The 24,515-nt window shown below is 34.9% G+C and overlaps 1 protein-coding gene across 1 annotated transcript in view; it reads left to right on the top strand.

Moving 5' to 3' along the window:
* LOC143245782 (cell adhesion molecule Dscam1-like) overlaps positions 1-24,515 on the top strand; it is a 100,417-nt gene that overhangs the window by 1,671 nt on the left and 74,231 nt on the right. Inside the window, exon 2 of the mRNA XM_076492036.1 lies at positions 14,340-14,633. Within this exon, the coding sequence (XP_076348151.1) occupies positions 14,340-14,633 (294 nt within the window). The remainder of the gene's footprint in view (positions 1-14,339; positions 14,634-24,515) is intronic.

The following is a 24,515-nucleotide window of genomic DNA, read 5'->3' as shown; positions in this document are numbered from 1 at the left end:
TGTTTCAAAATGAATCCAGAAAAACCTGACTTATTTTGTGAGTAAAAGCTATTTTTTATTTTGCTTTTCAGAAACAGAGAAAATGAAATAATTAAGTGAAAAATAAAACGTCTAGATTACGAGTAGAACCCCTAATTTTCGAACTATGATAAGAAATAACTATTTTTAACATAGATCAGAAATTCTCCTCCAGATACATACAGACATACACTTTACAGATTTTTAAACAATGTATATTAAATAATATGTACAGTGATATGTTTTTCGATCGTTTACTTTAATTGGGCACACAAACAAATTAATTACAAAAATATTTTGCTGTTAATAACCACTGGAAACTGTCTTAATGTCTTGCTTTTTGTTTGACTTTTTTTGTCAAACTGATTAACTGAGAATACAGTTTCGTAATGGTTTCTTTTTCAGACTAAAAAACACGATAAATTTTTAAAAAGTCAAAAATATAAACACGCTACATTTACAAAAAAAAATATAAAAAACTATGTTTTCGTGTGTTTTGTAAAACTATTTGTTTAATAATGTTGTTTGACTTATTAGTATTAAAAACATAGGAGAATATACCATGAACAAAAATGTTCTCCTTAAGTAATGTTCTCCTTCAGTTAACTTGTCAAAAATATCTTGGACAAAGTAATTTGATGAACATCTATCTCCTGATTGAATTAACTTGGCAAAAATATCCTGGACAAAGTAATTTATGTTAAATCTTCTGAATGAAGTAATTTGCTGAACATCTCCTAATTGAATTAACTTGGCAAAAATATCCTGGACAAAGTAATTTGTGTTAAATCTTCTGGATGAAGTAATTTGCTGAACATCTCCTAATTGAATTAACTTGGCAAAAATATCCTGGACAAAGTAATTTGTGTTAAATATTCTGGATGAAGTAATTTGCTGAACATCTCCTAATTGAATTAACTTGTCAAAAATATCCTGGACAAAGTAATTTGTGTTAAATCTTCTGGATGAAGTAATTTGATAAACATCTCCTAAATGAATTACCTTGGCAAAAATATCTTAGACAAAGTAATTTGGTGAAAATCTCTTAGGTGAAGTAACTTGGGAAAATTTCCTAATTAAATAAACTTGGCAAAAATATCATGGAGAAAGTAATTTGGAGAAAATCTCCCAGATGAAGTAATTTTGGGAACATATTTTCGTTTTGGTATCTGTCTATGGTTTCTTTTTCATTTAAGCCCATTATAAGAATATAAAAACTAGGAAATGGATTTATTTATTATATATTCTATTGCTCTCTGTGTATTCTGTACTAAACAAATAACAGTCAAAGTGTGCAGATCTCTGCTTTCTAGAGTATTCTATTCTGAGACTGTACTAAAGTGGAGTGAAAACAGCCAGGTAAACCTACTACATTTTCCATTTACTAATGCACGGTGCAGTATTTTTTATAACTCGACCACAAATAACATGTTTTATGTTTCAAAAAAACTCAGTATAAGATACCCCTTGCTATTTTGGAGAAAAAAAAAACAAGATGGGAGAAAACTCGTCTTGTTGTGGAAAACACGTATCTGAGTACAGTTATGGGATAAAGGAAAACCTCCATTACAATGCAATTGCTTTCATGTAAAGTAGAAACTGTATACTTTGTAACGTCGTTGGCAGACTTTGTCTCCACCAACCGGACAACTGATATAAAAAATTCCTTTCTAATCATAGTCCTCCGCTAGGGCTATGGCAAGTCTACGGATTTACAACGCTAAAATCATGGGTTCGATTTCCCTCGGTAGACACAGCAGATAACCGGATTTGGCTTTTCTATAAGAAAACACACACACTCAAATCTTAATAAGATTAAACGTTTACCTCTTTTAGTGTTTTAAAACCCACTTTAATACAAATATCCCTATTGGGAAAGGCTCCCAAATTCTGTAGAATAATAATAATATAAATATTCGTCACGTTTAAAACGGAACATATTAGAATCGTGCCTACAAACAAGTGTCCTCATTCACGTCAATAAGACCGAAGTTGTGTGTGTTTGTGTTTTCTTATGGTAAAGACACATCGGGTTATCTGCTGAGTCCACCGAGGGAGTGGAATAGAGCCTTTGATTTTAGCTTTGTAAATTCGTAGACTTATCGCTGTACCAGCTGGGGACTAACCATATGTTAAGTTTTGTCCATTGTCCGCAGTTTTAATTAACATATCCTTTTCATACCATGCAATATTCACGGGATAACATTAACTAGTACATTTTCACTATCTTTCCTCGTGCAAGTTACAGTGTTGTATTACTAAAAGTTGATTTCCTTCGGCAGGTAGAAAACAGATAACTCACTGTGTAACCTTAATATGAACATTATTCAATCACTTTGGACATATCGTAAAGGGCCCGGCATGGCCAGGTGGTTAAAGCACTCGACTCGTGATCTGAGGGTCGCGAATTCGAATCCCCGTCACACCAAACACACCAGTCCTTTCAGCAGTGGAGGCGTTATAAAGTTACGATCACTCCCACTGTTCGTTGGTAAAATGGTAGCCAAGAGTTGGTGGTGGGTGGTGATAACTAGCTTGCCTTCCCTTAAACTGCTAAATTAGGGAGGGTTAGTGCAGATAACTCTTGAGTAGCTTTGCGCGATTTTCAAAACAAACAAATCTTCGTGGACAACAACTTGACCTAATAATAAACTTTTCACCCTAAGATAACTTTTTAAGCTAACCCTAAAACCGAAGTCGAATTAGCAAAGATACATTTTTACAGTATAATGTGGGAAAATTCCCATTTGTAATTAGATAGCAATGACTAAAACTTTGCGTTCAGCCTTCCAGTGGATTCACACTGCCAGAAACTGGGTTTTAATATCTATGATGGGCAGACCACAGTCAGCCCATTGTGTAGCTTTGTGTTTAATCAGAAACACTCACTCTAAGTTTAGTTTATGAAGGCTGTCCTTTTATTCTGAATGAGACCTGCTGTGCCTTCTATTTTACGTCTTGTCTAAAACTCATAAATAATAATAATAATAAATTTATTAAGCAATAAATTAGACACAAAAAATCAAATATCAATATAAAACCATCAACAAAGAGTTAACTCGTCCTGTGATGGTTAAACACATAATAATGTAAAATCAAAACTTACAAAATCAATATAAAGTTCCCAGAATATTATCATCAGTATTTAAGATCCATTGTTTTAAGTATTTCTTTTGATTAACACGATTAATAGAAGATCTTATACTATAAGGAATAAAATTATGAATACGAGGTGCCAAATAAAGATATTGATGAAGTGTAACTGTTTTACGTGGTGTGGGTACATTAATTGGAAAAAAAGATTGAAGTTGTGTAAAATATGAAGTGACTTTAAAAGGCCTATTAAAAGAAACATGCAATGTAGATAAAGCTAAAAAATATAAATAAAGTTTATCATATGAAAGAGGGGAGTTAAATTTACTGAAATCGGTATCAAGCCTATGAGTAAAAATAAGAGAGAAAACACTTTTTTTGCAACTTGTGAATAGGAATTAAAAAAAGTCTTATATGTGCCACCCCAAATTGAAATACAATATTGTAAGAAAGATTGAAAGAGAGCATAATATACACTTAACAAAATATGATAAGAAGCACAATGACTAAGTTCAAAATTAGCATAGAACTATATTTTAATTTATTAACTAAAGAATTAATATGAAATTGCCAATTTAATTTTCGATCTAAAATAATTCCTAAATATTTAACAGAGGAAACTTGAGTCAATTTGGGACACTTACAATTAGGGTAAGTATAACAATCACTAGAATGATAAAAAATAGAAGGAAAAGCTGGAATGACACCATAAAGGTTAAACTGAAGAAGAAAAGATTTAGATATATTTAAGGATAAGTCATTGCAGAAAAGCCAATTTTTAATTTTATTAAGATCACTAGAAATAATGGCTTCATTAATTAGATTTGGCTACTATAAACAACAGCAATATCATCGGCATAGGCTTGGATATCTCAAAAACTGTTGGTAAAGAATATCATTTATATAAATGAGAAATAATAAAGGGCCCAGAACAGAACCTTGTGGTACTCCAACATTAATTGTAAGCCAATCACTATAATTATTATGGATACAAACTGATTGCTTTCTATTGTGAAAGTAAGAAAAAACCAATCAAAAACAATGCCTCTAAAACCATAATAAGATAATTTATTTAACAATATTTTATGATTAACAGAATCAAAAGCTTTGGCTAAGTCAAGAAAAACAGCAATTGGATGAAGATCAGAATCCAAAGCTTCTGTAATACTTCCCACAAGTTTAGCAACAGCAACCTCCGTTCCAAGCCCAGGCCGAAAGCCAAATTGAGAAGGAGACAAAACTGAATGTCTATCAAGAAATGATAAAATTCTAATCTTCATAGATTTTTCAAATAGTTTAGAGAAATGTATTAATAAGGAAATAGGTCTATAATTCGTAAAATCAGAAATATTACCAGATTTATAAATAGGAATGACCATTGATAACTTTAAAGCATTAGGAAACTTCCCTTGAGTAAAAGATAAATTAATTAAAAAAGTCAAAATTGGTGCAAAAAGATTAGCATTAGCTTTCAAAATCTTAACCGAAACACCATCTACACCATTAGAAGCAGAATTTGATAAGGAGAAAATATTATTCATAGTTTCAGATACAGTAACAGGATATAGGTAACAAGAAGAAGAAGGAGCAGGAGGCATGCCCTGAGAACAAAATTTAGGATTGGAGCAAGTAGATTTAGCAACATTAACAAAAAAATAATTCAAATCAGATAGATCAGTAGTACCAAAATTACAAAATTTCTTATTTTTTTTAACATCAATAATAGAGTTAACAATATTCCAATTCTGTTTAATAGTTTTAGCATTCTTAAACAGGTTATGATAATAAGTCCATTTAGTCTTACGGGTCAAGCTAACAACATAATTCCTTAAACACTTAAATCTAATCTTTAGATAAATATCATCAGGAAATTGATGTACTTTCTTTTTTAACTTATCTCTTTTAATCATTAACAAAACCAATTCACTGGTAATCCATGGCTTAATTTTTCTAAACTTTCGTGACACAGAAACAGTAGTAGTACAACTTTGAATACAATCAGTTAACACTTCAGCAAAATTATCATAAGCAACATTAACATCAGAACAATTCATAACACAGGACCAATCTGAAAAAATTCAAACAAGAACTCAATTCATTAAACTTAATCTTTTGAACATTTGAGACATGTTCTAGATCCGATAAAATGTCTATACATAAAATAATTGGAAAATGATCGGTCAAAAACTCTCAACAATATAAGAATAACAATTTTAATAGTATTTCCACTAATTAAAAATGATCAATACAAGAATTAGTAACATTGGTTATCCGTGTAGGAGAAGAAATAATAATACGAAGATTGTTCTCAGACAAAAACTTAAAATATGCATTTTTATAACAAACATCATCAAATGCCAAAACATCTATATTAAAATCACCAACAAGTATATTAATATCATATTTGTATAAATTCAATTCTAATGAAAGCTCATCAATAAAATTTCAATACAGGCAATCTAGGAGATCGATAAACAACAAAGAGATTAAATTTCTTATTTTGAATCATACAAAATAAAATTAAAGCATCAGACTTAATGTACTGCACTTCTTTTATCATAGTCAGTATCTCAAATTTAACAAAACTGCCACTCCACTAGCCTTATTTAGACCAGAAGATGAAGAATAAAAGGAGTAACCTGGAATCGAAAAGGAAACAAATCCATCCTCAACAAACCAAGTTTCAGAAAAAGCTATTATATGAAATTTAACAACGCTTGATTGTAAAAAAAACAAGAAATTGGTCAAAATTTTGAGTAAGACTTCGAATGTTAACATGTATTAAATTTAAATGACCAACAGAAAAACATTTGGTAAATCAGAAAGAGAGACAAAGTTGGTGTAACACCAACAATATCATCAAAATCATCAGCCATTGCAGTATTTATAAATGATTAAGATCAATCAAGCAACGTAAAACAATGGGCTGAGTAGTTTCTGATTTCCTAATAAGAATATTACCATTCGATACCCAAAGAAATTTATAGCCAAGATCTTTCTGTTTTCGTTTTGCTTGCATGAAAATATCACGATAATATGGGAGAGATGTTCGTTAACATAAACTGGATAAGATTCATTACAGACCTTAATATCATTAGTATTAAGAGAGCGAAATTTAGTTTTCTTAAGTTTAAGCAGATCAAATTTAATTTGCTTACGACAAAACTTAACAACAATCTGTCTCGGACTCTTATTTTCAGTTGTTTTCTTTCCTATACGATGAACAGTGTCAATATCTGTAGGAGCACAGTCAACCCCAAAAGTAGTTGTAATCTTCTGAACAACTTCTTGCAAATTCTCATCAGGCTTCTCTGGAATACCTCCAATCAAAACATTATAGTTATAAGAATATTGTTCCGCTTCACACATCTTCCTCCGAAAACTTGCCATCTCCTTCCACAATTCTTCATTTTCATGCTTTAATGTTTTATTTTCCTGTTTACACTCCTTAACTTCAGCTCTCAAAGTTGTGATATCCTCACTCATAGTTTCTACCTTCTCTGAATAATATTGAAAGGAAGTCACTAATTCTTCGACCTTTACTTTAATTAAGTGAAAGTCATCAAGTCTTGACAAAATTTCAGTAACTTTTGTCTTAAGCCACTTCATATCTGCCTCCCCCCATATTTAAATCAAGCTCACTATTCTCAACAAGATTAACTGTCTCCCCCTCTAACGAAATGGACACAGTCCTTCTTAATGGAGTTTCACTATTTAGGCTTAACTTTCTTTTTCTCATACAAAAATCACATTCATAACTTTTCCCAATTTCATTTAAATATTCCAAATCCTGTTCAGTTAAGTTCTTACATCTTAAATGATACCATTTTTGACACTCACCAAAGCAATGAAGGGCTTTATCACCAACTTTAATATAAACTTTACATTGAGCACAAAATCTACGTGGCATACTAGTCAGCCATTTGTTTAGTTTTGGAATCACATTTCAGAACAATTGTTTCTAACTTAGAGACTTCTACACAGTATCGTGCGAAGTACATTGCTAAGAACTGTACGGCATTACGAGTATTAATAGGTTAAATATAGAAGTTGTATTTGCTGAGAAAATTAATAACAAACAACTTCGCACAACCAGTACCTAAGTATCAATTCACAAGAACGTCTTCCTTCCTTTTTGGAAATCCCAGTATAAAAAAGTTATTAATTGCTTTCAAAATGGTTAATTAAACTTTCATTATCACCTGTAGAAATGACGGACGTTATCAGTTTTATTTGGCTACTTGTTCAAAATTTATTTTCCAAAGTTATTGTTATCTTTGAGTTTCTTTCTTCTATCACGCCTTTGTGACCTGTATATAGACAAAGTCTGGATGAACTGCATATACGTGGAGATTACGTGGGTGACACATGGTAGTACTGATTAGTATAACTCTGTTGACAGTGTTGACACGTCCGTGACAATTCCATTCGCATTTGAAATAGTGTAAAATAAATGTTCTCATCTTTTAGATGTGAAGAGAAACCCTGATGGAACTATTTCCATTATAGTGTACAAAAACACATAAACTCGGTATCCGTGATGCCACGGATATAAAATCAGACGGCCTTATTTACTCAAATATTATGTTTGGACGTACCTACACAAATAGAAAAATTTGAATAAAGAGATAGAATTAAAGTCCGTACTGAATTTAATAAGAAGGATCGTAAACGATATGGTTTGCTTGCTTTTTGTTTGCCCAAGGGTACACGAGTGCTATCTGCGTTAGCCATCCCTAATTTAGCAGTGTAAGACTAGAAGGAAGGCAGCTAGTCATCACCATTCACCACCAACACTTGGGCTACTCTTTTTACCAACGAATAGTGGGATTGACTGTGACATTATAAAGCCCCCACAGCTGAAAGAGCGAGTAAGTTTGGTGCGACGGGGATTCGAACACGTGACCCTCAGATTACGAATCAAGCGCCTTAACCACCTGCCTAGACAGTAAATAGATAAGACGGACCATCTTACAATTACGTACAGGTATAATCTGACACTGTGAGTGTCCGTATAAAAACTAATAATTTTCCACCTTCCATTTTAAATAAAATATCGTAATTTGAAAAAAAGTGGTGAGTAATTAAAGACTAAAAAAAAAGTATATTTTCAAATAAAAAATGAAATGGAAGAAAGAAAAAAATTACGATTAAAAATACGTAACTAGTTTAAATATGTTGATAAAGACTTGGATTTTAAACTGAAATATCTAGGACAGAAAAACAACAAAAGTAACTTATTGTACTTTCGGTGAAAGTAAAAACGTATCGAACAAACATTATTACTCCCCAAACTGTAATCTTCGATATCTTTGTAGTCCTCTGGGTATTCAGGACTTATAACACTAAAATACGGGGTTCGATAGCTCGTTATGTACTTTTGTTATCATAAGACAGAAACATCCACATAACGTAGGAGAGCATCAGTTACATTCACACATGTGCCCATCATATTTTTTATGGTTGAAAGTGCAAATGTGACCCACTATCCTGTGATGTTGGGTCTCAGTTTGCCGATTGTTAATTTTTGGAAAACGTTTGTGCTAACGCTGAAGTATTTTCAAAAGCTTATTCGTGTAAAACTGGACGAGTTAACGGGAAACTAACCGTACACTACATTGTTTAACATTACATTCATGTCAGCTGTCTTCTGTATTAATGTAAACTACATTGTTTAACATTACATTCATGTCAGCTGTCTTCTGTGTTAATGTAAATTACTTTGTTTAACATTACATTCATGTCAGCTATCTTCTGTATTAATGTAAACTACTTTGTTTAACATTACATTCATGTCAGCTGTCTTCTGTATTAATGTAATTTACTTTGTTTAACATTACATTCATGTCAGCTGTCTTCTGTATCATTTGTCCTCACCTTATTTCAGACAGTATTGATACTACGTAAGGTTGACAGAGAAACTTAGAAGTCTTGCTTTGAGTTGTGTTTTATCAGGTAACTCACCCAATGTGCTGTGTATGTTGTAGGCTTTATTTGTTCGTTTTTAAGCACAAAGTTGAATACCTGAGCTGTGTCCACTGCTGGTATAGCCGAGCTGTAATGGTGCTACGACGTTACAGGCAAGTTTAAAATCTGTATACTTCGCGTCTTTATTTTGAAGAAAGGAGTCACGTATATTAGAATGCCCCTCAGACATCTTTGCTATATGCCCTTAACTAATGTGGTTTTAAGTACAACAGGACGGTTTACGGAAGAGTCGCCCCACTGGTTGATCTATCTTGCTGAAACAGTTTGTCAGAAAACACAATAGTAACCCCTCAGTCTGTGGAGTTATACCGCTAAAAACCAGATTTCAATACCCCTGGTGAGCGTAGCCCAGATAGCCCATTGTTTATCTTTGTGCTTAATTATTAACGAACAAACACACGGTAGTAAGACGTTCGTTTAAGGAATATCCACTGTTCTAAACAAATCAGTCACTTTAGACGTTTTTCGCAAGACTAGGTTTTGGTGTGTGTGGGGTGCAAATATATGTGTGTGTGGTGCAAATATATGTATGTGGGGTGTGCAAATATGTGTGTGGAGGTGCAAATGGGTGTGTGTGTGTGGGGTGCAAATATGTATGTATGGGGGTGCAAATATGTACGTGTGTGTCAGAAACTGTTCCAAAGTTTTCACCAATCAAGCACTTTTTCCTCCTTTTATTTCTCTGAGTTTGGAACTTCACTGGCGCTACTTCGATCTCCATTTTGGTTTAAAATGATCATTTTTCAACAAAGTGAGAGACATCTTTCTTACTGTCTTCTCGTTTTGTTATTTCTACCCCCATTCTATGATGTGATGTCATCATTGGTGGTAAAGGAAGAGACATCCTCTTTCAGACTGCCACGTTAATGTTGCTACTTCTCTGATATATAATACCATCAACCAGCAACAGTAAAGGTATATATATATATATGTCTACAACCTCACTACTGTCGCGATGTTGTAATGTCAGCAAAGAAAGAGATATCTGGGTGTATTGGTAGCCATACGTAGTCACAGTCATGACATAAAAATGTCTTTATCATTTGTATTATATCATACAAGTCATTTGATCCATATCAGTTGATAGATGGAGAACAAAATATTCCATTACATACTTAAGCCAACGTCGTATCTCTCCGTGTTGTTTTCAGATATCATTGAAATTTCTCATGGCTAACGTGGACGTTTAGGGCTTTACCAAATAGGATTTTTCCATATATCATACAGTTGGAGCTGGAATGGACGTTTAGGGCTTTACCAAATAGGATTTTTCTATATATCATTACAGTTGGAGCTGGAAAGATGTTTAGATCCTTGTCATTACTTTTAAAGCTAAAACATAACTTTCAATTATGTTAAAAGATGATATTTTGTGTTCACGTGAAAGTAAACGGTCTGCTAGGAACACTAATTGCAGCATCTGTGTCCCTTTGTGTTTGAATTCAATCCACATATCGATTTTTAATAATCTTTATTTAGTTCCTTTACAAATAAAGTGGGATGGATGCTTGTAAAACAACAAAAACGAAAGACCTGTAGTTGTTTCTTTGCTCGTTTGTTATAGGTCGTCCTAACCCTACTTCCATATTTGTAAATGTTCCTTTGGTCGTCTCTCAAAGTCCTAGTTCAACTTACAATCGATTCTTTTGGTACACTTGGTTACCAAACTCTCACTGGAAATTAAAGTATAATTTGGATAAAAAATAAAAATTTTTCATGCGTGATGAAAGATTCTTTAGAAGTGTCTGGAATGTAATATTAAAGTTGGTTTGCTTCTCACACAGCTAAACTTACGACACAGTTTGTGTGGAATGTATTACCAGTATTCGGTGTGTTATATTTTTATAATTAAAGTTATAGCACAGAAAACGTATGACAGAGTAAAATTTATGGCACAGTTAAACGTATGTTACAATTAAACATATGATACTGTCAAAGTTATGACAAAATATGACTAATGATATAGTTCAACTTATAAAACAATTCATTTGGAATGTATTAACAGCGTTGGTGTGTTATACTTGTACAGTTAAAATTATGACGTAGTTAAACTTATAATACAGTTGTACTTGTGGTACGGTTAAATTTGTGTTACAGTTAAATTTAAGGCACAGTTAAACATTTAAGTGTACAATACAGTTACACTTATCACACTGTTAAGCATGAGGCACGGTTAAAGAATTAAACTTATCACGCTGTTAAACTTATGGCACACTTAAATAGTTAAACTTATGATACAGTAACACTTATAGCATTATAAAACTTAAGGTGCAGTGAAAAAGTTAAACATGTGATACAAATACGCTAATGACACAGTTGAAATTATTATACTGTAAAACGTACGACAGTTAAACTTATGACACAGTTAAACAGCTAAATTTATGACACTAAAAGTTAAGGTAGAGTTAAACGTATGATACAGTTACACTTATCACACAGTCAGACGTATGACATACTCTCTCTTCTGTGAAACTTTGTTATCAGATTTATATTTGTTTTACTGTACATGTTCTTGAGCGTGGCTGTTGTGGTCTTACACACACGTTTATCTAATATCACGATCTAGTTTTATTTGCTCATGAACTCATCTTATGAGGCTTGACCTTTCCCGAGCAGCAGTTAAACGCTGAAAATTTGTATCCTGACCTTTTATGCATATTAACGAAGTTTTCTCGTACATAACAGATCCTTAAAAAATGGAAGAAAAAAAATTTCACGCTGTTTACGCACGTGTACTGAGTGCTTGACGTTTGTCTTTGGTTTACACTAATTGGCTGAAGAGCGCTTCAAAGCCTTCCGCTAGTACAGTGGTATGCCTACGGATTTATAATGCTAAATTCAGAGGTTCGATTCCCTTCGGAGGGCTCAGCAGATAGCCGAATGTAGCTTTGTTATAAGAAAGCACACACACGGTGCTTTAAAGTGTACGTATAAACTTATCTAAGTTTTATAGCTTTTGCTGTAACATTTTCTGATGTAGAATCGTGAGTTTACCTCTTCTAATCTACTAAAATTGTAAGCCACCATACCTAATGGCCGTAGATCCCAACTGTTGGTTATAGCTGAAACTTTAAAATGACAGTGTTCCATTATGTATAAAATAATACACGACAGAAGAACAAGGCCAGTGTTAAATATAATTTAAGATGAAAGGTTCAACGTGTCAGAGTAACGTCTCGGTCTTAAACATTTGTATTCGGGTTACGTAATCTTACTAACAGTAAAAACTTTCGATTTGTTTTCGTTCACAGAAAAAACACTTGATATAAAGTTGTGTTTTTTGACCGTGATGACGTACATGGCTTAGTGTCGAAGCCGTTGAAATCGTGTGGATTTCTCATGAAGTCACATTTCTTCCTTTGTCTCTTATAACTCAATAAGCAAATAAGCACAAAATCACAAATTCGCTCCACTGGTCGATAGACAACGTCCTTCCATTCCACAATCGTAAAAGTAGCAACGTATTCGTTTTAAGAATCAAATTGGTTCCCGTGGAAGTCTTTCATTTTCCTTCTGAGCTATTCCAATTCCTCATACTTTAATTACATACGACCATGATAAGCAACACGTGTTTTCTGCCTGTTTTGGTGATATAGAAAAGTTAAAAGTTCTTCGTTTATTTAGTTTCCGAGCTTATTAGGAACAGCGCGTTGTATAGAGAATCGTTGTAGTCACCTTGGCTTTGTTTCTTTGTTCTGTATCGTAGATAATATCTATTCTGCCCTAGAGGATGTTGCAGTAATATATATCAACCATGTTGAAAGGATTGGTAATGTAATACTCTTTGGTGGCCGAATTGACGAAGCCTGAACAATACAGGCAATCAATGCTGTGAGAGAACAAAGGTCACGAGATGACGCTGTCGATTGGATACTGAAACCAAATGAATTCAGGCACGTTTTCTTGAACCAATTTGTACTAGGAGACCGTGTAGGGAAATACGTCGCGTTTTAGTTCTGCAAGGGTTAAGGTAACATGTACTTTTTGCGTATTGTTACTAGGTTTTGACCTTTTTATCAGTTGGAATGTTGCTCAAAATTTCAAATGTCAGAGCTGGTATCTGCATAAGAAGTACCACAGTTTCTGGTAACTCAAGTGGTTAGTAAGCTTGCTTACCAGTCTTACGTTCACTCAATTGTTTGTCTCTTGCAAATCTGTTACCATGAGACTTCTTCGTTCACTGATGAGAACCATTCTTTCTGTACATCCTCATTCCTTCTGTACATCCTCATTCTTTCTGTACGTCCTCAAATATTCCAAGGAAATAAACACTTCTGCAGACAAGTTAGACAACAGCAATGACTCAAAACACTTTCTCTGTTCAACACATACGATTTGTATTTGACTCGCGAATGAAAGGTTATTGGAAAATTCCAGTACTTCAAAGGGAGGTAGCAAGAATGAAGCCTTTTGATAACCATGAGGAATTACAGACAAACTGGCTAAAAGTGTTTGAAAAAAAGGAAAACAACTGTTTCGGATTTTCGCGTTGCTATGGATACATGATTTAATTGAAGGCGTGTGTGTGGGTTTTCATGTAACAAAGCCACATCGGGCTATCTGCTGAGTTCACCGAGGGGAATCGAACTCCTGATTTTAGTGTTGTAAATCCGTAGACTTACCGCTATAAGAGTGGGGGGCAAATTTAAGACAATTAAATAGAAAAATCTATTATTTTTCATACTTTTAAAGTAATTTTAGTTTAGCTAAGCCTATTTTCACTGGACATTAAAGTAAATGGTTAAGGACTCAAATGTGCAAAAAGGGGTATATTTAAAGGGTATATTTAAAGTGTATATGCAATTTCAATCCAAAAGAAAGCTGTAAAATTAAGCACACTCCAGTAGAATCGAGTGTGATTACATCTGCGCATGTGCACACTATTCTTTCTGTTTCTGCGCATGTGCACATATTATTGTTCCTATTTCTGCGCATGTGCACACTATTCTTCCTATTCGTGACAATAAAGAGTTTGTTAATTTATTTTATCCTCATTATATCACATTTAAAGAAACAGAATCAAGTTATCAAGCATAGAAAACTATCCTAATTTATGATCCAATCTACTATTATTAATTGGTTTGCCCATCTGATACTAGTAGTGAAATCGATTTTACCTGAAAGTACCACGTGCATATCACTCGAATATTTCCTACAGTTGTAATGTGTTTTATTTCAGACACACGAAACTACAGATTACTTTGTTGTAGAAAAACTATTGTTTTTGTGTTCATTTTTAGAACCAAATGAAGGAATATCTCCTACCATAACGGACAGTAAACCACAAGTGACTGCGAATGTTGGAGAGACCGCTGTCCTTCCCTGCGCTGGACAAGGACAACCGCCTCCAACATATAGCTGGTTTCATGTGAAAAACTCGGAATGGGTGCTGATGACCTCTCAGTCACGAGTTCAGCAAGTAGAAGGGACGTTGTTGTTAGAGGGCGTTCAAGTTGAAGATGAGGGACAATACCACTGTGTGACAAACAACAGTCAGGGGAAAAGTGTTGTTGAAACAATGCTAACTGTCATAGGTAAGTACAGAATTGTCAATAGTTCTACTGCTCATGCTAACTGTCATAGGTAAGTACAGAATTATCAATAGTTCTACCGCTCATGCTAACTGTCATAGGTAAGTACAGAATTATCAATAGTTCTACCGCTCATGCTAACTGTCATAGGTAAGTACAGAATTATCAATAGTTCTACCGCTCATGCTAACTGTCATAGGTGACTACAGAATTATCAATAGTTCTACCGCTCATGCTAACTCTCATAGTTGAGTACAGAATTATCAATAGTTCTACCGCTCATGCTAACTGTCATAGGTAAGTACAGAATTATCAATAGTTCTACCGCTCATGCTAACTGTCATAGGTGACTACAGAATTATCAATAGTTCTACCGCTCATGCTAACTGTCATAGGTGACTACAGAATTATCAATAGTTCCACCGCTCATGCTAACTGTCATAGGTGAGTACAGAATTATCAATAGTTCTACCGCTCATGCTAACTGTCACAGGTGAGTACAGAATTATCAATAGTTCTACCGCTCATGGTAACTGTCACAGGTAAGTACAGAATTATCAATAGTTCTACCGCTCATGCTAACTGTCATAGGTGAGTACAGAATTATCAATAGTTCTACCGCTCATGCTAACTGTCATAGGTGAGTACAGAATTATCAATAGTTCCACCGTTCATGCTAACTGTCACAGGTGAGTACAGAATTATCAATAGTTCTACCGCTCATGGTAACTGTCATAGGTAAGTACAGAATTATCAATAGTTCTACCGTTCATGCTAACTGTCATAGGTAAGTACAGAATTATCAATAGTTCTACCGCTCATGCTAACTGTCATAGATGAGTACAGAATTATCAATAGTTCTACCGCTCATGCTAACTGTCATAAGTGAGGACAGAATTATCAATAGTTCCACCGCTCATGCTAACTGTCATAGATGAGTACAGAATTATCAATAGTTCTACCGCTCATGCTAACTGTCATAGGTGAGTACAGAATTATCAATAGTTCTACCGCTCATGCTAACTGTCATAGATGAGTACAGAATTATCAATAGTTCTACCGCTCATGCTAACTGTCATAAGTGAGTACAGAATTATCAATAGTTCCACCGCTCATGCTAACTGTCATAGGTAAGTACAGAATTATCAATAGATCTACCGCTCATGCTAACTGTCATAGATGAATACAGAATTATCAATAGTTCTACCGCTCGTGCTAACTGTCATAGGTGAGTACAGAATTATCAATAGTTCTACCGCTCATGCTAACTGTCATAGGTGAGTACAGAATTATCAATAGTTCTACCGCTCATGCTAACTGTCATAGGTGAGTACAGAATTATCAATAGTTCTACCGCTCATGCTAACTGTCATAGGTGAGTACAGAATTATCAATAGTTCTACCGCTCATGCTAACTGTCATAGATGAGTACAGAATTATCAATAGTTCTACCGCTCATGCTAACTGTCATAGGTGAGTACAGAATTATCAATAGTTCTACCGCTCATGCTAACTGTCATAAGTGAGTACAGAATTATCAATAGTTCTACCGCTCATGCTAACTGTCACAGGTGAGTACAGAATTATCAATAGTTCTACCGTTCATGCTAACTGTCATAGGTGAGTACAGAATTATCAATAGTTCTACCGCTCATGCTAACTGTCATAAGTGAGTACATAATTATTAATAGATCTACTGCTCATGCTAACTGTCATAGGTGAGTACAGAATTATCAATAGATCTACCGCTCATGGTAACTGTCACAGGTAAGTACAGAATTATCAATAGTTCTACCGCTCATGCTAACTGTCATAGGTGAGTACAGAATTATCAATAGTTCTAGCGCTCATGCTAACTGTCATAAGTGAGTACATAATTATCAATAGTTCTACTGCTCATGCTAACTGTCATAGGTGAGTAGAGAATTATCAATAGTTCTAGCGCTCATGCTAACTGTCATAAGTGAGTACAGAATTATCAATAGTTCTACCGCTCATGCTAACTGTCATAAGTGAGTACATAATTATTAATAGATCTACTGCTCATGCTAACTGTCATAGGTGAGTACAGAATTATCAATAGTTCTAGCGCTCATGCTAACTGTCATAAGTGAGTACATAATTATCAATAGTTCTACTGCTCATGCTAACTGTCATAGGTGAGTACAGAATTATCAATAGTTCTAGCGCTCATGCTAACTGTCATAAGTGAGTACAGAATTATCAATAGTTCTACCGCTCATGCTAACTGTCATAAGTGAGTACATAATTATTAATAGATCTACTGCTCATGCTAACTGTCATAGGTGAGTACAGAATTATCAATAGTTCTACCGCTCATGGTAACTGTCACAGGTAAGTACAGAGTTATCAATAGTTCTACCGCTCATGCTAACTGTCATAGGTGAGTACAGAATTATCAATAGTTCTAGCGCTCATGCTAACTGTCATAAGTGAGTACATAATTATCAATAGTTCTACTGCTCATGCTAACTGTCATAGGTGAGTACAGAATTATCAATAGTTCTACTGCTCATGCTAACTGTCATAAGTCAGTACATAATTATTAATAGATCTACTGCTCATGCTAACTGTCATAGATGAGTACAGAATTATCAATAGTTATACCGCTCGTGCTAACTGTCATAAGTGAGGACAGAATTATCAATAGTTCCACCGCTCATGCTAACAGTCACAGGTGAGTACAGAATTATCAATAGTTCCACCGCTCATGCTAACTGTCATAGGTGAGTACAGAATTATCAATAGTTCTACCGCTCATGCTAACTGTCACAGGTGAGTACAGAATTATCAATAGTTCTACCGCTCATGGTAACTGTCACAGGTAAGTACAGAATTATCAATAGTTCTACCGCTCATGCTAACTGTCATAAGTGAATACATAATTATCAATAGTTCTACTGCTCATGCTAACTGTCATAGGTGAGTACAGAATTATCAATAGTTCTACCGCTCATGCTAACTGTCATAAGTGAGTACATAATTATTAATAGATCTACTGCTCATGCTAACTGTCATAGGTGAGTACAGAATTATCAATAGTTTTACCGCTCATGCTAACTGTCATAGGTGAGTACAGAATTATCAATAGATCTACCGCTCATGCTAACTGTCATAGGTGAGTACAGAATTATCAATAGTTTTACCGCTCATGCTAACTGTCATAGGTAAGTACAGAATTATCAATAGTTCTACTGCTCATGCTAACTGTCATAGGTGAGTACAGAATTATCAATAGATCTACCGCTCATGCTAACTGTCATAGGTGAGTACAGAATTATCAATAGTTTTACCGCTCATGCTAACTGTCATAGGTGAGTACAGAATTATCAATAGTTCCACCGCTCATGCTAACTGTCACAGGTGAGTACAGAATTATCAATAGTTCTACCGCTCATGCTAACTGTCAGAGGTGAGTACAAAATTATCAATAGTTCCACCGCTCATGCTAACTGTCATTGGCGAGTACAGAATTATCAATAGTTCTACTGCTCATGCTAACTGTCATTGGTGAGTACATAATTATCAATATTTCTACCGCTCATGCTGTCACAGGTGAGTACAGAATTATCAATAGTTCTACCGCTCATGCTAACTGTCACAGGTGAGTACAGAATTATCAATAGTTCTACCGTTCATGGTAACTGTCATAAGTGAGTACAGAATTATCAATAGTTCTACCGCTCATGCTAACTGTCATAAGTGAGTACATAATTATCAATAGTTCTACTGCTCATGCTAACTGTCATAGGTGAGTACAGAATTATCAATAGTTCTACTGCTCATGCTAACTGTCATAAGTCAGTACATAATTATTAATAGATCTACTGCTCATGCTAACTGTCATAGGTGAGTACAGAATTATCAATAGATCTACCGCTCATGCTAACTGTCATAGGTGAGTACAGAATTATCAATAGTTTTACCGCTCATGCTAACTGTCATAGGTGAGTACAGAATTATCAATAGTTCCACCGCTCATGCTAACTGTCATAGGTGAGTACAGAATTATCAATAGTTCTACCGCTCATGCTAACTGTCATAAGTGAGTACATAATTATTAATAGATCTACTGCTCATGCTAACTGTCATAGATGAGTACAGAATTATCAATAGTTCTACCGCTCATGCTAACTGTCACAAGTGAGTACAGAATTATCAATAGTTCTACCGCTCATGCTAACTGTCATAAGTGAGTACATAATTATCAATAGTTCTACTGCTCATGCTAACTGTCATTGGTGAGTACATAATTATCAATATTTCTACCGGTAATGCTGTCACAGGTGAGTACAGAATTATCAATAGTTCTACCGCTCATGCTAACTGTCACAGGTGAGTACAGAATTATCAATAGTTCTACCGTTCATGGTAACTGTCATAAGTGAGTACAGAATTATCAATAGTTCTACCGCTCATGCTAACTGTCATAAGTGAGTACATAATTATCAATAGTTCTACTGCTCATGCTAACTGTCATAGGTGAGTACAGAATTATCAATAGTTCTACTGCTCATGCTAACTGTCATAAGTCAGTACATAATTATTAATAGATCTACTGCTCATGCTAACTGTCATAGGTGAGTACAGAATTATCAATAGATCTACCGCTCATGCTAACTGTCATAGGTGAGTACAGAATTATCAATAGTTTTACCGCTCATGCTAACTGTCATAGGTGAGTACAGAATTATCAATAGTTCCACCGCTCATGCTAACTGTCACAGGTGAGTACAGAATTATCAATAGTTCTACCGCTTATGCTAACTGTCATAAGTGAGTGCATAATTATCAATAGTTCTACTGCTCATGCTAACTGTCATAGGTGAGAACAGAATTATCAATAGTTCTACCGCTCATGCTAACTGTCACAAGTGAGTACAGAATTATCAATAGTTCTACCGCTCATGCTAACTGTCATAAGTGAGTACATAATTATCAATAGTTCTACTGCTCATGCTAACTGTCATTGGTGAGTACATAATTATCAATATTTCTACCGCTCATGCTGTCACAGGTGAGTACAGAATTATCAATAGTTCTACCGCTCATGCTGTCATAAGTGAGTACATAATTATCAATAGTTCTACTGCTCATGCTAACTGTCATAGGTGAGAACAGAATTATCAATAGTTCTACCGCTCATGCTAACTGTCATAAGTGAGTACAGAATTATCAATAGTTCTACCGCTCATGCTAATTGTCATAAGGGAGTACATAATTATCAATAGTTCTACTGCTCATGCTAACTGTCACAGGTGAGTACAGAATTATCAATAGTTCTACCGCTCATGCTAACTGTCATAAGTGAGTGCATAATTATCAATAGTTCTACTGCTCATGCTAACTGTCATAGGTGAGAACAGAATTATCAATAGTTCTACCGCTCATGCTAACTGTCACAAGTGAGTACAGAATTATCAATAGTTTTACCGCTCATGCTAACTGTCATAGGTGAGTACAGAATTATCAATAGTTCCACCGCTCATGCTAACTGTCACAGGTGAGTACAGAATTATCAATAGTTCTACCGCTCATGCTAACTGTCAGAGGTGAGTACAAAATTATCAATAGTTCCACAGCTCATGCTAACTGTCATTGGCGAGTACAGAATTATCAATAGTTCTACTGCTCATGCTAACTGTCATTGGTGAGTACATAATTATCAATATTTCTACCGCTCATGCTGTCACAGGTGAGTACAGAATTATCAATAGTTCTACCGCTCATGCTAACTGTCACAGGTGAGTACAGAATTATCAATAGTTCTACCGTTCATGGTAACTGTCATAAGTGAGTACAGAATTATCAATAGTTCTACCGCTCATGCTAACTGTCATAAGTGAGTACATAATTATCAATAGTTCTACTGCTCATGCTAACTGTCATAGGTGAGTACAGAATTATCAATAGTTCTACTGCTCATGCTAACTGTCATAAGTCAGTACATAATTATTAATAGATCTACTGCTCATGCTAACTGTCATAGGTGAGTACAGAATTATCAATAGATCTACCGCTCATGCTAACTGTCATAGGTGAGTACAGAATTATCAATAGTTTTACCGCTCATGCTAACTGTCATAGGTGAGTACAGAATTATCAATAGTTCCACCGCTCATGCTAACTGTCACAGGTGAGTACAGAATTATCAATAGTTCTACCGCTCATGCTAACTGTCATAAGTGAGTGCATAATTATCAATAGTTCTACTGCTCATGCTAACTGTCATAGGTGAGAACAGAATTATCAATAGTTCTACCGCTCATGCTAACTGTCACAAGTGAGTACAGAATTATCAATAGTTCTACCGCTCATGCTAACTGTCATAAGTGAGTACATAATTATCAATAGTTCTACTGCTCATGCTAACTGTCATTGGTGAGTACATAATTATCAATATTTCTACCGCTCATGCTGTCACAGGTGAGTACAGAATTATCAATAGTTCTACCGCTCATGCTAACTGTCATAAGTGAGTACATAATTATCAATAGTTCTACTGCTCATGCTAACTGTCATAGGTGAGAACAGAATTATCAATAGTTCTACCGCTCATGCTAACTGTCATAAGTGAGTACAGAATTATGAATAGTTCTACCGCTCATGCTAATTGTCATAAGTGAGTACATAATTATCAATAGTTCTACTGCTCATGCTAACTGTCATAGGTGAGTACAGAATTATCAATAGTTCTACCGCTCATGCTAACTGTCATAAGTGAGTACATAATTATTAATAGATCTACTGCTCATGCTAACTGTCATAGATGAGTACAGAATTATCAATAGTTCTACCGCTCATGCTAACTGTCACAAGTGAGTACAGAATTATCAATAGTTCTACCGCTCATGCTAACTGTCATAGGTGACTACAGAATTATCAATAGTTCCACCGCTCATGCTAACTGTCATAGGTGAGTACAGAATTATCAATAGTTCTACCGCTCATGCTAACTGTCACAGGTGAGTACAGAATTATCAATAGTTCTACCGCTCATGGTAACTGTCACAGGTAAGTACAGAATTATCAATAGTTCTACCGCTCATGCTAACTGTCATAGGTGAGTACAGAATTATCAATAGTTCTACCGCTCATGCTAATTGTCATAAGTGAGTACATAATTATCAATAGTTCTACTGCTCATGCTAACTGTCACAGGTGAGTACAGAATTATCAATAGTTCTACCGCTCATGCTAACTGTCATAAGTGAGTGCATAATTATCAATAGTTCTACTGCTCATGCTAACTGTCATAGGTGAGAACAGAATTATCAATAGTTCTACCGCTCATGCTAACTGTCACAAGTGAGTACAGAATTATCAATAGTTCTACCGCTCATGCTAACTGTCATAAGTGAGTACATAATTATCAATAGTTCTACTGCTCATGCTAACTGTCATTGGTGAGTACATAATTATCAATATTTCTACCGCTCATGCTGTCACAGGTGAGTACAGAATTATCAATAGTTCTACCGCTCATGCTAACTGTCATAAGTGAGTACATAATTATCAATAGTTCTACTGCTCATGCTAACTGTCATAGGTGAGAACAGAATTATCAATAGTTCTACCGCTCATGCTAACTGTCATAAGTGAGTACAGAATTATCAATAGTTCTACCGCTCATGCTAATTGTCATAAGTGAGTACATAATTATCAATAGTTCTACTGCTCATGCTAACTGTCATAGGTGAGTACAGAATTATCAATAGTTCTACCGCTCATGCTAACTGTCATAAGTGAGTACATAATTATTAATAGATCTACTGCTCATGCTAACTGTCATAGATGAGTACAGAATTATCAATAGATCTACCGCTCATGCTAACTGTCACAGGTGAGTACAGAATTATCAATAGTTCTACCGTTCATGGTCACTGTCATAGATGAGTATAGAATTATCAATAGTTCTACCGCTCATGCTAACTGTCATATGTGAGTACATAATTATCAATAGTTCTACTGCTCATGCTAACTGTCATAGGTGAGTACAGAATTATCAATAGTTCTACCGCTCATGCTAACTGTCATAAGTGAGTACATAATTATTAATAGATCTACTGCTCATGCTAACTGTCATAGGTGAGTACAGAATTATCAATAGATCTACCGCTCATGCTAACTGTCATAGGTGAGTACAGAATTATCAATAGTTCTACCGCTCATGCTAACTGTCATAAGTGAGTACATAATTATTAATAGATCTACTGCTCATGCTAACTGTCATAGGTGAGTACAGAATTATCAATAGATCTACCGCTCATGCTAACTGTCATAGGTGAGTACCGAATTATCAATAGTTCTACCGCTCATGCTAACTGTCATAGGTGACTACAGAATTATCAATAGTTCTACCGCTCATGCTAACTGTCATAAGTGAGTACAAAATTATCAATAGTTCCACCGCTCATGCTAACTGTCATAGGTGAGTACATAATTGTCAATAGATCTACTGCTCATGCTTACTGTCATAGGTGACTACAGAATTATCAATAGTTCTACCGCTCATGCTAACTGTCATAGGTGAGTACATAATTATCAATAGTTCTACCGCTCATGCTAACTCTCATAGGTGAGTACATAATTATTAATAGTTCTACCGCTCATGCTAACTGTCATAGGTGAGTACAGAATTATCAATAGTTCTACCGCTCATGCTAACTTTCATAGGTGAGTACAAAATTATCAATAGTTCTACCGCTCATGCTAATTGTCATGGCAAGGCGGTTAGGACGTCCGACTCGTAATATGAGGGTCGCGAGTTCGAATCCGTATCCCGCCAAACATGTACGCCATTCTAGCCGTGGGGACGTTATAATGTAATGGTCTATTCTATTGTTTGTTGGTAAAATAGTAGCCGAATATTTGGCAGTGAGTGGTGTTAACTCGCTGCCTTCCCTCTAGGGTTGCACTGCTACATTAGGGACAACTATCGCAGATAGCCCTCGAGTAGCTTTGTGCGAAATTCCAAAACAAACAAAGCAAACAAAGAAGCAAGCTCAGTATCATAGGTGGACACAGAAATATTGGTATTTTTTCCGTTCATTTTGTCAATTTCGTGAAAATAATTATTCCCCTTTGATAACATAACATTCTGGATGAACATGGGACCTTCTGGTCCAACTCGGTTATTTCTTCTCTAAACCACATTAAGTAGAAAAAATCTTGGAGCAGCCCTTATTATTCAAATACTTATCAAGGATTTTCTTAGACTCATAATTTATTACCTTTAAAACATCTGAAGCTAATCCATTTCAAAAGCAGCTAGCTATCCTGTCTTAGCTGAAGAGGATTTCTACCTTACCAAAAATTATACTTGCGTTCCCTAGTCCTACAAGTTTAACTGTTTTGAAAAAATGATACATCAACACTAACAATTCCCTTTACAAAAGCCTCAATCAAATTCCCCTAACTCTTCTTTAAAGAGAAAATAATTTGAGAGATTTCAACCTCTCCTCTTATGACAATCCCTCTATTCTAAGTACCATTCTAGGAACCTTCCTCTGAACACGTTCCAATAATTCAAAGTCTTCATTATGGTAAGAAGCCCAAGACTGAACATAATATTCTAATTGTGGTCTAACCAGTGACCTATAATATGTAATTATAACCTATTTGGTCTTGTATTCAATATTTTTGTAGGTAAAGCCTAAAATCCTTATCTGCGTTTAAACACATATAAAATACCCACTTGGGTTATATGAATCAGATACAAATCAACACAATTATTTACAGTCTCTTATTTCCAAACTGTTGTTTAATAACATCTGTATTTGTATATGATTTTTTTTGCATTCTGTATAAGATGATTGGTTTCTCCATATTCAGTTAGGTTTCGACAAAGCCAAGGAAATCGAA

This window comes from Tachypleus tridentatus, chromosome 3 (assembly GCF_004210375.1).
Source record: "Tachypleus tridentatus isolate NWPU-2018 chromosome 3, ASM421037v1, whole genome shotgun sequence".
NCBI lineage: Eukaryota > Metazoa > Arthropoda > Merostomata > Xiphosura > Limulidae > Tachypleus > Tachypleus tridentatus.
Note: the sequence above shows the minus strand (reverse complement) of the source record. Positions and strands in the feature narration are given on the sequence as shown.